The sequence below is a fragment of the Osmerus mordax genome, chromosome 1 (genome assembly GCF_038355195.1).
Source record: "Osmerus mordax isolate fOsmMor3 chromosome 1, fOsmMor3.pri, whole genome shotgun sequence".
In the NCBI taxonomy this organism is placed as follows: domain Eukaryota; kingdom Metazoa; phylum Chordata; class Actinopteri; order Osmeriformes; family Osmeridae; genus Osmerus; species Osmerus mordax.
The window spans coordinates 8005879-8020893 of record NC_090050.1 but is presented as its reverse complement, the minus strand read 5'-3'; the positions used below and the strand labels follow the sequence as shown (position 1 = coordinate 8020893).

General features: G+C 40.5%; 1 protein-coding gene across 14 annotated transcripts in view; it reads left to right on the top strand.

Annotated features, from left to right (window-relative positions):
• Nucleotides 1-15015, top strand: part of cast (calpastatin) — a 44630-nt gene that overhangs the window by 14994 nt on the left and 14621 nt on the right. For 7 of the 14 annotated variants that reach the window (XM_067244289.1, XM_067244297.1, XM_067244315.1 and 4 more), the window contains 9 exons: nucleotides 7850-7918; nucleotides 9751-9894; nucleotides 10294-10377; nucleotides 10776-10907; nucleotides 11697-11828; nucleotides 12199-12243; nucleotides 12381-12485; nucleotides 12670-12750; nucleotides 13962-14003. In XM_067244289.1, coding sequence (XP_067100390.1) covers nucleotides 7850-7918; nucleotides 9751-9894; nucleotides 10294-10377; nucleotides 10776-10907; nucleotides 11697-11828; nucleotides 12199-12243; nucleotides 12381-12485; nucleotides 12670-12750; nucleotides 13962-14003 — 834 coding nt within the window. Of the gene's footprint in view, nucleotides 1-3103; nucleotides 3155-7849; nucleotides 7919-9750; nucleotides 9895-10293; nucleotides 10378-10775; nucleotides 10908-11696; nucleotides 11829-12198; nucleotides 12244-12380; nucleotides 12486-12669; nucleotides 12751-13961; nucleotides 14004-15015 lie in introns of all 14 variants that reach the window. The other 7 variants (XM_067244357.1, XM_067244366.1, XM_067244281.1 and 4 more) reach the window with 6 other exon arrangements.

Here is a 15015-nt window from a genome sequence, read left to right as displayed (position 1 = left end):
ATTTGATAAGAATGTCTCCAAGGGTGTGGCCAAATTAAAACGGAAAGAAATCGAAATGTTTCCAGTGTTGTAGACAGCCACTGTTTAAAATGTTGCCTACAAATAACCACAATATCAAACCACAAATGTTTGCTTGAAGTAAATGTTTGAAAAAGTGGGGTAGGACTATAGCCTAGTAGTTAAGCTCTCTTGCCATGACAAGGTTTGGAGTGCCACGTTTTAGTCGTAGATACCGGTGGATGCCTTACATTTACATACGGATTTCCCAGTAGCGGTTAGAACCGAAACTGTACTGTACTGTAGCGAGTGGTACGTGACAGTGGAGCGAGTGGTACGTGACAGTAGCTAGTGGTGCATGCCAGTGCCTCCACTGGCACGTGACAGTGGCTAGTGGTACGTGCCAGTGCCTCCACGGGTACGTGACAGTAGCTAGTGGTACATGCCAGTGCCTCTACTGGCACCTATTGGTACGTGCCAGTGGAGCTAGTGGTACGTGACAGTAGCTAGTGGTACATGCCAGCGCTTCCACTGGTACATGACAGTTACTGTTCTGTTGATAGTGGTATGCAAGTGTGTCGTGGCAGTTGCATTGGATGTCTTGCAGCTTTTGTTTACTGTCGTGTAACTGCCCCGCGGCCATTTTAGAATAGGAGAACAGGCTATAAACTTTTATTTAAAAAAATAAGTTAAACTGTTCGTGCTAACAGACTCCAAACCATACTTTTGATGTCTCACTACAAGCTCACCATACAAAGTAGTCGATTTAAACATTATATTGCATATAGTGTAATTGTGTGACTGTAATGTAAAGCAGACTTGTACAGGTAATGAATTAGTAACAAATTATTTTACTCAGAGTAACTGAATTTAAGCGTGCACATGAGCCACCGTTGTAGACTCTCGTCTCTAATGCACATCGTTGTGTTGTTATCAGCGCCTAGTGGCGTATATCATTAATTGTAATAACTGAAGTCAATATAGGTAGCCTACATTTGCATTTCGATACTCTGAGTAAATATAGTTGTTAATAATAGTTCATTATTTTCATATGAAGAACCTGGTCAATTAATGACACCTTATGATTGCAAATGTACTTTCTGGGTATTATGGAAACTACAAACTCTCCAGGATACAAATCTGTTTAAATCACTCAGATATCTTTATCACAACTGAAGTTACATCATTTTAAAGTCGACCTGTGTCAAAAAGTGATATGGGAGAAAATCATTTTGTTCGAAATGATGTTGTGAATGTAAATGTCAGTTTAAGTATAGGCTACATTAATAACTTCTCAGCGAGTTATTTCATTGATCAGTTGTTATGGGCTGCTGCAGCACTCAAAAGAGCAGGCAAACTAAGCATTTGATTTGACATGGCTTGAAAATCTTGCTAGCTGACATGTCCAAAAACCGTTGAAATTAATAGTTTTTGATAAGTAATCATATATTTGTTTGTACATTACAATGAAGTTTAGGGTGTTAACGATACAAAACATCAAAAATCTCAATTTTGACAGAAAACGATTTTCGATCTTTTATGGCTTATAGCCAACAATGAGCGGCCGCGACATCAACGCGTTTCCCCAGGCCGCCACACATACTTAAACAATTCTATTCTAAAATGGCCGCGGGGCAGTTACAAGACAGTAAACAAAAGCTGCAAGACACCCAATGCAACTGCCACGAGACACTTGCATACCACTATCAACAGAACAGTAACTGTCATGTACCAGTGGAGGCGCTGTCACGTACCACTAGCTACTGTCATGTACCAGCGGAGGCACTGGCATGTACCACTAGCTACTGTCACGTACCACTAGCTCCACTGGCACGTACCACTAGGTGCCAGTAGAGGCACTGGCATGTACCACTAGCCACTGTCACTTACCACTCGCTCCACTGGCACGTACCACTAGCTACAGTACAGTACAGTTACGGTTCTAACTGCCTCTCGGATTTCCCGGAAACAATGTCAACCCGATAAGCATAGTGGGAAGTAAAGCAGCTGGGACCATAGATATATATGGCTGGGACTGTCAAGTCCTGAATCCTATTCTGCACTGGTTGACACTGTGGATGGCAACCGAAGTCTAGGTTTATTGACAACGTGTGTATCGTGTAGGCGCGGTCATTTTTTTCTAGTTGTGTGTGTGCTCTGTTTGTGCGTCCCCCCGCGTGTTCGTGTCTTAACATTATTTTATATTTTGTGTGCGTGTAAGTGCGCATGCCCCTGAGCATGTGAGTAGATCTGTGTGTTTTCATGAACCGCTGTGTCTGTTGGTGCAGTTTGTATTGTGGCTTTTGCTGTGTAGGCCAAATGTTAACTTGGCATTGTTAAATTTATGTTAAATTCGGATCGCTATGTTGACTCGGTTCTTTGAATCTCATTCAAACACATAGAAAATAATTTTAAAGAAAACTATCATTTGCGTCAATGTGGCGCGGTTGTGCTGTCTGAACAAACGTTCAATGATTTGTTGAGTTCTAATGATGAACTAATTTGCTTTAGTTAGCAAACAAAGTCAATGTAGCCCTACATGCCAAATCCACTTAATTAACATGTAAATTCAATTCAAAGACAAATTAGAAAATGTTCGCATCTGGTGGAGTGATTGTTAGTCATAATGGGCCACTCACTACATTGTTAACCATGTTTTGTTTTGTCCACTTGTGTCAGTTGGGTGCTGTACCCTCTGAATGACGAACAAAATAATCAAAAGCTGTGCCACTTTAATTGTTCACGGCTAAACTTTAAAAAATATATATATTCGTGCATTAATATATGCTGTCACTGGTTTACAATCTAAACAATGGATTATTATTATCGGTTAGTGGGACCTATAGTTAGTTGGAGGTTAGAGATGTTGGTCTCAGCAAAATACGTTTTCCCGAGTCAGTAATGATTTGATGAAAAGGATTTTCCTAATCCCTCATCACGCAGTAGGCCTAATGTACTCATTTATTTACGTGCACCTGCATACATTGTGAAGTAGCCTGTGTGTGATTTTCTCTCTTTGTTTTTTTGTGCTTGTGTAGCCATGCATCATGTTCATATGTTTGAAGTAATATCCTGCAACAAATATTCTTTCCTTCCTGTAAAACAGACACGCGGTAACCATCGCCCTATTCCTCGTCCCAGACCTCAATTCAGCCAGGTACAAACTATGCAAGTGCGAAATAAATAGTCTACTTTGAGTTTGTTGACTGCAAACATGGACCAGTCATGGTTGGTAGCATCTTGGTTTAGCCTCTTACATACTTGGTAACTAAGACTTGCTTGTGGAATGCTGGTATGTAGCAATTATATTGGAGAGACAGGTTAGGAGACAGTTATAGCATTCTTTACAGAGAGACTCTCAACGCAAAGGTGTGTGTGTGTGTGTGAGAGAGAGAGTTTCCTGATAATGGTCAGTTTAATAGAGAAACCTACATTTTCCCATGGGTTGCATGGTTTTGGAGCAATTTCTAGGGTGTGTGTTTTGCAAATCTCAAAAGTTTAGTGAACAACATTGATGACCCGTTAAATAGTGACAGCTAGACCTGTTGTGTTACATTTCTCAGTAACGGCAGATGTATGTACCACATCTTTGTTTTCATCATTAATGTTAATGACTTGCTTATTATAAGAGGAACAGAAGTACTGTAGCAAAGGATTTGTTTGATAACCACATGGCTGACATTATCCTCTATTCTGACAACCTCTATTGACAAAGAGTCATTATATTCTTGAGTCAATGGAAATATGTTGTCACTACATGACATCATGCTTGCTGCCCTTGGGAACTGCCTTAAATGATCAAGGATGGTATTGAATGTTTTTAATGAACTGTATGCCATAGGATTGACTGTTTAGTTGGCTGTTTTAAATAATGGGCTGGGTGATTCACCTTGGGTGCTTGCTCAACCTGTTATGGACGGAGTGTGTTCTTTTTGTATTTGGGGTGGACACCATGTCATGTTAGCTATGAGACCACACTTTGGTGATGAACATCTTTGTTTATCTGTGTTGTTTTATTTGTGTAATGGCACGAACATCCAAAATATGCACCATGTGTGGTTCACTGTATAATGGTCACTTCTTTAATACATTAACTTTACTCTATTTCTCTCTCTCTCTCTGTGTCTCTCTTTATGTTCTCTCTTTACATTCTCAACAAGCTAAACCACGTAGGATTGGTTTTATATCAAGATGAGTCCAGTAAAATTAAGCATACTCTGTACCATACCGGTTTTCCTTCTCTTTCTTCATTTTGTTTGGCGACAGTGTGTGTTTCGTTGCCTAGCAGCGATCAGTATTTACACAGAAGAAGCAGGAGCAGCATGACACATGTTTTTTTAGTGGCACTTTCAGCCTGCTCATTTGCCCCACCCCACTTCCACCCTAAGGCCATTTTGAACAGGGCCTGATTTCAAGAAATTCCTCCTTAATTCTTTCTGTATTTTAGGCTTTGTTTATTACTTTTTCTTTTTAATATTTTCCTTGTTTTGTTTTTATAAACATTTAATTTGGTAATATGTGGGACACATTGTAAAACCATTAGAATTGAGATTGATTATTAGGATTGACCTAGGGGTCATTTACTTATTTGACTCATTTGACTTCTATGACATGTCATGTCATCACCTTCCTCCCTCTCTTAGAATGTTACACAATGGGAAAACTTATGAGTTTTGTCCTTTAGGAACCCTTCAGCAGTTGAGTCAAGAAACATCTTTGGTAACTGATACAATCAAGACATTAGTCATTTTTTAGATTTAGTGTACTGGATAGTATACTTTGATTGAGTATACTATCCAGGTCTACAGGACACCTATCATATAGTGATATATCTTCATTGCCTCTGTAGATATATATATACACACACACAAACAAAAAGTTTACATAAGCTTCAAAGTTGTACTGAAAAGTAAATACTGATAAGTGTTGTTTTAGTACTGACTTGAGTGGTAAACTGTTTGATTTCCCAGAAACACAGACATTATTATCTGCATGACACACACACACACACTTCCATGTATTATGTCACTCATCATACCAGTACTTTGTTTTACAAAAGGTGTGATGGGGAACCTCTAATGTAATGACACATGGTTGTGTTTTGTTTGTTTCTCTCTCTGTGTGTATGTCTCTCTCTGTATCTCTCTCTATGTTTGTATGTCTCTGTATCTCTCTGTATGTCTCTCTCTGTGTATGTCTCTCTCTGTATCTCTCTCTCTCTCTCTCTCTCTCTCTCTCTCTGTGTATGTCTCTCTGTATCTCGCTCGCTCTCTCTGTGTGTGTGTGTGTGTGTGTGTCTCTCTGTGTGTGTTTCTCTCTGTATCTCTCTCTCTCTGTATGTCTCTCTGTGTGTGTGTGTGTGTATGTCTCTCTCTGTATCTCTGTGTGTGTATGTCTCTCTGTATCTTTCTCTCTCTGTGTATGTCTCTCTGTATCTTTCTCTCTCTGTGTATGTCTCTCTCTGTATCTCTCTGTGTGTATGTCTCCCTCTGTATCTCTCTCTGTGTGTGTATGTCTCTCTCTGTATCTCTCTGTGTGAGTTTATCTCTGTTTGTCAGTCTGTTTCTGTGTGTCTGTCTCCCATGTCTCTCTATGTATCTCTCTCTGGGTGTGTCTGTCTTTTTGTCTCTCATATATACATGCCACAAACATGGACACACAAAAATATGAATTTGGAATCTCCTAGTTGATGTAGACTGAACACTGAAATGGAATAGTTCGGTGTATGCATTGACTGTAGTCTTTTGGTTATCACATAACAACAAAAATGTAAACACTGTCCCAACTACTGCTAACTCTATAGAAAGATACACACTTTCCCATCTCTCAATGTACTGTGTTTCAGTCATTTAGCAATACACATGGACTGCTCTCTTTGTGGCTGGTGATAGAGTGAAATACTGCAAATGCTGGTATCTTATCAATAGAGAAGCTTAGCAACTATGGGTACCTTGTGCTTAGTGATAGTTGGAAGCTGAGATGCTGGTTCTTTTTCCCAGTTTTGTGTTGCAAAATGTGTGAGTTGAGTCCAAGTCTTAGTCAGCAGATTATTTACCTGTTAAATTGAGTGGCATGACTAGTTCTTTTTAAAATAAATGATGACTGAGTTTACATAAGCTTCAAAGTTGTACTGAAAAGTAAATACTGATAAGTGTTGTTTTAGTACTGACTTGAGTGGTAAACTGTTTGATTTCCCAGAAACACAGACATTATTATCTGCATGACACACACACACACTTCCATGTATTATGTCACTCATCATACCAGTACTTTGTTTTACAAAAGGTGTGATGGGGAACCTCTAATGTAATGACACATGGTTGTGTTTTGTTTGTTTCTCTCTCTGTGTGTATGTCTCTCTCTGTATCTCTCTCTCTCTATGTTTGTATGTCTCTGTATCTCTCTGTATGTCTCTCTGTATCTCTCTGTGTATGTCTCTCTCTGTATCTCTCTCTCTCTCTCTGTGTGTATGTCTCTCTGTATCTCGCTCGCTCTCTCTCTCTGTGTGTGTGTGTCTCTCTGTGTGTGTTTCTCTCTGTATCTCTCTCTCTCTGTATGTCTCTCTGTGTGTGTGTGTGTGTATGTCTCTCTCTGTATCTCTGTGTGTGTATGTCTCTCTGTATCTTTCTCTCTCTGTGTATGTCTCTCTGTATCTTTCTCTCTCTGTGTATGTCTCTCTCTGTATCTCTCTGTGTGTATGTCTCCCTCTGTATCTCTCTCTGTGTGTGTATGTCTCTCTCTGTATCTCTCTGTGTGAGTTTATCTCTGTTTGTCAGTCTGTTTCTGTGTGTCTGTCTCCCATGTCTCTCTATGTATCTCTCTCTGGGTGTGTCTGTCTTTTTGTCTCTCATATATACATGCCACAAACATGGACACACAAAAATATGAATTTGGAATCTCCTAGTTGATGTAGACTGAACACTGAAATGGAATAGTTCGGTGTATGCATTGACTGTAGTCTTTTGGTTATCACATAACAACAAAAATGTAAACACTGTCCCAACTACTGCTAACTCTATAGAAAGATACACACTTTCCCATCTCTCAATGTACTGTGTTTCAGTCATTTAGCAATACACATGGACTGCTCTCTTTGTGGCTGGTGATAGAGTGAAATACTGCAAATGCTGGTATCTTATCAATAGAGAAGCTTAGCAACTATGGGTACCTTGTGCTTAGTGATAGTTGGAAGCTGAGATGCTGGTTCTTTTTCCCAGTTTTGTGTTGCAAAATGTGTGAGTTGAGTCCAAGTCTTAGTCAGCAGATTATTTACCTGTTAAATTGAGTGGCATGACTAGTTCTTTTTAAAATAAATGATGATTGTATCATTCCTTTTCTTGCTTACACTTTTCTTGCCAAGATCATGCATAAAGATCTCAAATACTCTGAGATATTTTGACCTATCTTCATTGGCTGTTTTTAATAGATGAGCAATGCTAGTTCAGGCATGGCAATCGGGCAGCGCGCGTCATCCACTCATTACCACACCTGTGTTAGCCAGCACAAGCCCATTGGGCCATGTCTGATAAGACGGCATTAAAAGGCCGCCCGGATACGCACACAGTCACCCCCGGTTGTTGTATGATCAGTGCTGCTGCCACCATCCCCTTCTCCCCCATGCTGTCTGTATAGTCTATCCATCAGGGGGATTATATCTCTATTGCTCTCTGCCTCATGTCATGTTTGTATGTGCCGCATCGAGGAGGCAGGGAGCGCTTCCCTTAGAATCATCCACTCCACCAAAGTCAAACCTATTTCCATGTCATGGTATCAATAAATGCTCAAATCTAATACGTGATTGTCTTGACTGAACTTGATCTCTTTTTCTCTCCATCTCTCTGGTACCCTTTAGTCGCAACCCAAACATGCCCCACCAGCCCCGGCGGCACAGGTCTCCTCCATGAAACCAGCTGAGTTTGAGGTATGGTAAACTACTTCACACAGTTCCCCCTTCTCTCTCAGATCTTGTATTTCCCATCCTTTGTCTTGTTCTCCAGGTCTCACATCTTAATGTGTCCAGTTTCCATCCCACCCTTCTTTTATGTGTGCATTCCTTTATTTTCTTCCAACTTGATCCTGTCCACATTTTTATTCAACAAAGTCCCAAGGTCCTTTCTTGCATCCAGTGTAGTTTACCTCTGACCCTCTTCTTTAGACAGTGTTTTGAATAGCTAATTTACTTCCTGTTTTTGTTGATTGGTGCTTAGAGTTCTATTACCATAACACCTTAAAGAAGTGTAAATGGAGGGTTGGGATCCTTAAGTTGCATCTCTGCTTCCTCCCACTCAAGGCAATGATAGTTTACACCCAACTTTAAAGGACGTGTTTAAAAAAAATCATTGTAGGTCTGGAACAATAGTAGGAAGAGCTGGCCATAGTTTGTGTAATTTCCGTCCTTTGATGTTTGATGTGTTCAAGTTCAGAATGGAAATGATTGCATAATATTTGTTATGTTTTATTGATATACCAAATTGTACCATCATGATGAGGAAAACATGTAACATGTTCACTTCCTTTTACTTCCTGAAAATTTGTGTTAATGGTTCATTACTCACAGAACCTTTGATTAGTTAATTGGTTCTCAAGTCAAAGAACAAAGCTTTAGCAAATGTAATCAATTTACAAAAGCAAAACTATGCACAGTTGTACAATGTTCATTCTAAGCAAATGACCTACTGATGTAGCATTACATCACTAAGATTTAAGTGTGCCGCCAGTATTTGATGTGTAATACAATAGCTCATCCAATTAAAAATAAGAAACAATGAAGAAAATGTATACTTTAAGTTGTGTTGATCTAACAAAACCAAATGCTGCTCTGCTTTCACTGAATAAATTGTAACTATATGCACAATGTCTTCACACAATATATGTATCCATCAAGCAGGTATTTCTTGTTCACAACTATTTGAGTGGATCTCTTTCCTGTGCCCACAACCCAAGCAATGACATTTGGCAGAGATGCCAACCTCAGGGAGGCATATTCATGTTTCAAATGTCACCTATTTTGGTGCCTTGACTATTGTTAGGTTTAGGTTGGACATGAGAGAGTATGCTAAAAGAGGCTATGAGTACTTTGAAGCGGTATGAGGTGTATACTGTCAGCATAGCATGTTTTGTTAAGGACATCTCCAATGTAAGAGTACATTATGATAGTTTGAGGTAAAACAGTAATAAAGAGATTTCTGTTAATTGTGTTCTTTTCTACAAGGAGTCAACAAGGAAGTGGTTTCATTGACTGTGTTCTTGTAAATTAGTTTTGTGTTACCCTTGTAGTGCTATCTTATGGTCCTATTCAAAGACTTAACCTAGTTTCTCCACTTACTTTCACTAAGATCAAGTCAGAGATGGAAGCATATAAAGAACAATAGATTTATTTTCTGGACCAGGGTTACAACCGGTCTTTAGGGGCCCACTCATGTGTTATGGTCTCACATACCGATACAAGGTTAATTTAAGTGGGGTTAAAGAAGTTATTTATCGAAGCAACACCCCCGGGAGCTATGATTGATGACCTCTGGGTATCTCTCCTTCTGCCCTTAATCCCTGAGACCCAGAGTAAGTTTTGATTGTAAGACGTGTGTTTGCTTACTTCGTCCTGTGTACTGTTTGTTTACGTACTGAGTAATATAAAAAATCTCATATTTTTTGATTAGTTGTCTGTGAGTTTGAGACAGAACACTTTGGCTATGTTATTTAGTGGTGTTTAAATATAAATGGTAAACAACTTAGTAATAACTTGTTATATTACAGAAGACACCTGTTACATCTGCAGCATCAACCATGGCTACAAAGCCAGGAGTAACCACGACAACGGGCACTACCACAGGAAGTGATGTCAAAGTGGTTACCTCTGCAGGGGTGACACAGAAAGGGATTGCCGTAGTCAAGCCGGAGGTAGAGACAGAAAGACAAGATTGGGTCTAACGAGAGACTGTAGTACTGGTGCTTGTAGTGGTGGTGGCTTATGGTGGCATGTCTAACAGATGACTTGGCCTTCACTTTCTTGACTCCACTTTGCTCCTGGTGTATGATAGGTTTATGTCTGTTTGTTCTTCTCATCGTGCCCATCTTCCACTGCTTCCCTCAGTCACCTCCACTTTCAGTCTGCCATCTTGACCTATGACACACTTGCATTTGTTTGCCACGCTATTCCATCAGAAAAATGGCCTTTTGCTGTGGCCTTTGGGAATGTGGTGAACACTCCACTTGCAAAGGGAATAGTTCATTTATTCTGTGTCTATTCTGTGAACCACACCCTCTTAACATTTTCCACGCCTTCATCTTGGTTTGTAGACTTCATTTGTCTCTCCTAACACCGGGGTAGCAGGTGCTACAATTATTGATATGACCGGAGGCAGTCCTAAAGAAATCCTCAAGGTAACCCTATTAACATATAGCCAGCTGAATGTGCTGAATATAGATTTCCATGTTTCTTCCCCTGACCCCTTTGTGACAGCTGAAGGACTGTTAAGTCTAGATGTAAGTTGTCTATAAACACAGATCTACAGAAATGCACCAAAGATTTGGTACTCTCCATTCTCTTAACAGGGAGGGGGAACTTCGGATAGATCTGTGTTTCATGGCAAATACATCGTATGCTGAGTTTTGACAATCCTTCCACCTCAAACTAAATGACTAACTTCTTACCTCCATGAGTAAAATGCGTATGAACGCGTGTTTGCACATATTGGAATTGAGATGTGCTTTGAATGTGCTCTTCTGTCTGTTTATTGTATACAAGTTTGGAGTGCTGACATGTTGGTTCTTGGTTGTAGACTGCACCTGTCTCTCAGGCCAAAGCTCCCACCACCTCGGCTGGAACAGCCAGCTCAGCAGGAGCGGCCGCAACCGTGAAAGCTGAAACAACCAAGCCAAAGCCTACTGACTCTCCAAAACAGACGGTCAAGGTAGACTTGAGACAGCAGTATTAATATGATATGAGGGGTGTTTCCGACATGGGGGTTTCCTCTTATCTGCCTTGGATCTTTTGACCTCACTCCACTTTAATTTCTTGGGTGACTTTGTATTTGAAGTCTTTTGGTCCAAAATGCCTATGGTATGAAGGTGCAAAGCTTCTTTTTTTTCATATACAGTACCAGTCAAAAGTTTGGACACATTTTCCCATTCCTGTATATTTTTTTCCATTCTCTTTATTCTCGTTTTCCTTCGTCCTCTTCCAGACTTTCACGTGGCGTTACGCTTTTGTTCTTCCTTTTTGAGGTGACTTTGGGCTCCTCCTGCTTCTGATTTGGAAGTGTCAGACACTTAAAAGGGACTTGTTGACTCCCGATTCCTGCTGCCAGAGAACTTCATGGACATCATCACTTGTCATACTTGGGCTCACACTCATATAATTTTTTCTACCACCTCTGCCTTTAAAAATAACCTGCTCCTGTCAGGTTTCAGGTTTGCTTCTCTGCCAGTTTAGGGTGGTGAGCTACTGTACATGTTCAGCCCATATATTTTCTTGTTAACAGTGCCCTCTCTTTTCAAACTAAGTGGTGGATCAGTTTGCTAAACCGTCACATCCAAATAACAAACACAGGTGTACGCTTTAGACTTTCCACATATCTTTCATCTTAACCAAGAGTGCAGGAGAAGAAATACAATAACTATGATCTTGAACAAACAAAATGACCACTCCGAGTCATGTAATGTGTTGGGTCTAATGCCGTCAACCATCCTGCGTTTTATAGAGTGCACCAGACCCGGCGAAAAAAGTTGACTCAGCTAAAATTGATCCGGCTAAAGTGTCAAAGCCCGCTGAAGCTGCCAGTGTGGATGGGAGTGCCTCTGTGAAGGGGAAAACAGATGTGAAAACAACTAAGGTAGAGGTGGTTTGACAATTTGGTGTTAAGTTATCTCCTGACAGAGGAGGGAGTTTTGTGAAGCAATCTGGAGGAGGATTGTTGTGGACATGTACATGAGGGTTTCTGTATGAGGGTTTCACAAGTGTTTCTGTATTATTTGTTCTTGTTTCTACTCTAAAGGAAAACACCCTGCTTACTAAAATGAACAGCACCCTGTGCTTTTGTGCCTACTTTTCTGTGATATATATTTCAGCCACTGAAATATGGGACCAACACTATACAGTACATGTTGTAATATTTTTTGTTGAGTGTACAGTGTATTACGACTACATACTGTACACAAACATGTATAGTACTACGTTATTCACTGTCCTGGTCTGGTTCCTAGGTACAGGTAGAAGTTGGGCCCCCAGGAACGAAGGCATCCAAAGAGGTAACCAAGTCCCTATATTTCTTCTGTCTAAAGCTCTGTTGTGCTGATGCTGCAATTTACACTCTTGCGCTGATGCTACAAAAGTAATGGCTGGATGTAGTGCTGCTTGAGTTTTGAGATATACTGCATGTGTGTAGGCACCTGAAGTGGACCCTTTTGATGCCTTGGCTGCCATTTTGCCATCATTAGACTCTGTCGCCCACCCAGCCCCACCCAAATATACTGGTCCTGAGGTCAAAGAGGTAGAGCACATGTGAATGTGTCCAGTGTGTGTATGTTACTGAGCGTGTTTGTGAAAGTGTGTGTGTGTGTGTGCATGCATATGAAAGTATGTAAGGTTATGAGTGTTTCTTCATTGTTAGACAGACGCATGTGTGTCATGTGTCATGGCAGAGTGCTTAACGGTGTGTGCTGCATGTATCACAGCATGGCTTGACAGCAGAAGATGCCATGTTGTGTGGGGTCAGAGAAGACACTCTACCGCCTGGATACAGATTTGAGAACAGGGTCAGTTTCTTGGGCATCCCCCCCCACACACACACACACACACACACACACACTCCTCATTGCCATGCTGTATGCCTGCCATTTTTTTGAGTGTTATCAATCAAGAATGTGCTTTTGCATTGTTTTACATTGTTCGGCAACCCCTCTGTGTTCTCTCTGGAAAACAAATCACCATTTATTATTGGAGGGCTTGAAAGTGATATACTCTCATCACCTGATTTTTACACAAATCGTTAATAAAGGCAGTTACAATGAAAATGAAATCCACCGGAGTTCGTATAGTGAAAAAAACTCCAAATCTACAAGCCTAGTGCATGGGAATAAAGTCTTCAAGAAGTTGAAGATGACTGTCTTAAATACAGAACCCACAGATCTAACCAGATTGTCTTAATCAACAAAGAGGAAGTCTGAAAGCATACAAATTCGAATTGGACCATCACGTCCTTACTCAGTGGCTGCAGTAGACCACATGTGATGCCTTTTGGAAGACAAGGGAATGTGTAAACACATTTTGAACCTTTGCATGCACAAACTGCAAAACCTGTAAATATACATTGTACAAGTCTCACGCATTCGCCGTGTGACTCACGCATTTCAACCTATTCTCACGCAAAACCTTATATTTCTCATGATGAGAAGTAAGGGATAATGTGTCCCGCTATATACCCCCCAAAAATTTTTTTATAAGAAACTAATACATATCAGACATGGCCTTTTAAAAGCTGTTCAAAACTGTATTTACAGGAAAAACTGCTTTTAATGATAATTTCAGTCTTCATCCATTCCTTTTCCTCTCCAACTGTTGCGATACCCCTCAGAGGCTTGGGTACTCCCAGGTGTGATGATGCAGTCTGTTAGGAACAATGGTTTCCACAGGGGAGGAAGGCACTCCCCTCACACTTCTGTTAGCATGTGGATGAAAATGCAAAGTCTGGAAATCCATAATGGGTCATGAATTAGGTACTCCCAAATGCTACAGCTATACTGTAATTCTTAGCTTTCTAGTTGTTGCTCAACACAACATGAGGGTATCCTGTAGATATGATGATCAATATCTAGGAGCAAAAACACAAGATGGCAGATAGTCAAGCTACAAATATGATTGTTGGATAAGTCTCTGTCTGTGCTGTAAGGTCAGCTGAAACCTTTCGCCTTGTTATTAAGACTTAATGCAACCCTGATATTGATCTAACATTTGCGTATTTTTACAGGGCCCAGCTGGCAAACCAGATGTTGTGAAAAAGGACATCCCGGTAAGTTGCTCAGTCCTGGTAAATGATGTCCTTAATCCTTGATGAATCAGTGCATGTTTGCATCCTCTTCTCACTTTTCACACACCCGTCTCACTCTTTGCCACCTCTCACAATCACATACACACTCTCAATCCCAGACCCACACATACACATGCCATTGCTGTGACCTGGGGCTCGCAATTGACAATGTTAGGTAGCTCTACAGTGCGGAATGTTACACTGAAGTCTGGGTGTTGGCTCAGCAAACAATACTAGGCGCGCCTCCTGAAAATCTTACCAGCTTGTTCTACCAAACCCAGTACTTGGACACACCACACGTTACAGGACATACTTAAAAACACCACACCTGATTTACTCAACACTTATTTTTCTTTCTCACATGCAACTGCCCTCGAATGTTGTTGAAACAGCCTGTTCTTTGTTCGACCAACACTATTGCTGTCAAGCAACGGACACCAAACTTTTATGTCAAGTTAGTTGTTTGTATTAATGAAGCCCCTGAAACTTTGAAACACAACAAACCTCTCTCTGTTGCTTCATCTGGTCTATGGAATGCAATGGGTGTGTCTGTACTTTTCCTCCTAGGTTGACACATGTAGGCTGGTTTGGATTATTTGGTTCTGTTTTGTCTCTTTGAGTGAGTCTCAGTCGCCACCTAGAGGAAAGCTTTACAACAGAACTAAAGTCATATTTCCTCGTAGTTGTGTCGCAGTTGAGTATCCTCCCATTGTGGTTCAGATTGTGTAATTCAATTTATTGTGTATATTTGACAGTGCATATACATCACTGGCTAGCTCATAGCACAGTTAACTTGAAAATGCCCATAGATACTGTAGGGGGTTTAATATTGGCCAAACATCCAAAACTATTCCCGTATGTTTGAAGGAAACTTAAGTGTATTAACATGAACCAAATAATGCCAATACAAATAGAACTAGAGAGGGTACAATTTCTGGAGAAATTGTAGGGGGTGCTTGCTTGCATCGGTTGCAGATGGGTCCGTTTATTACCT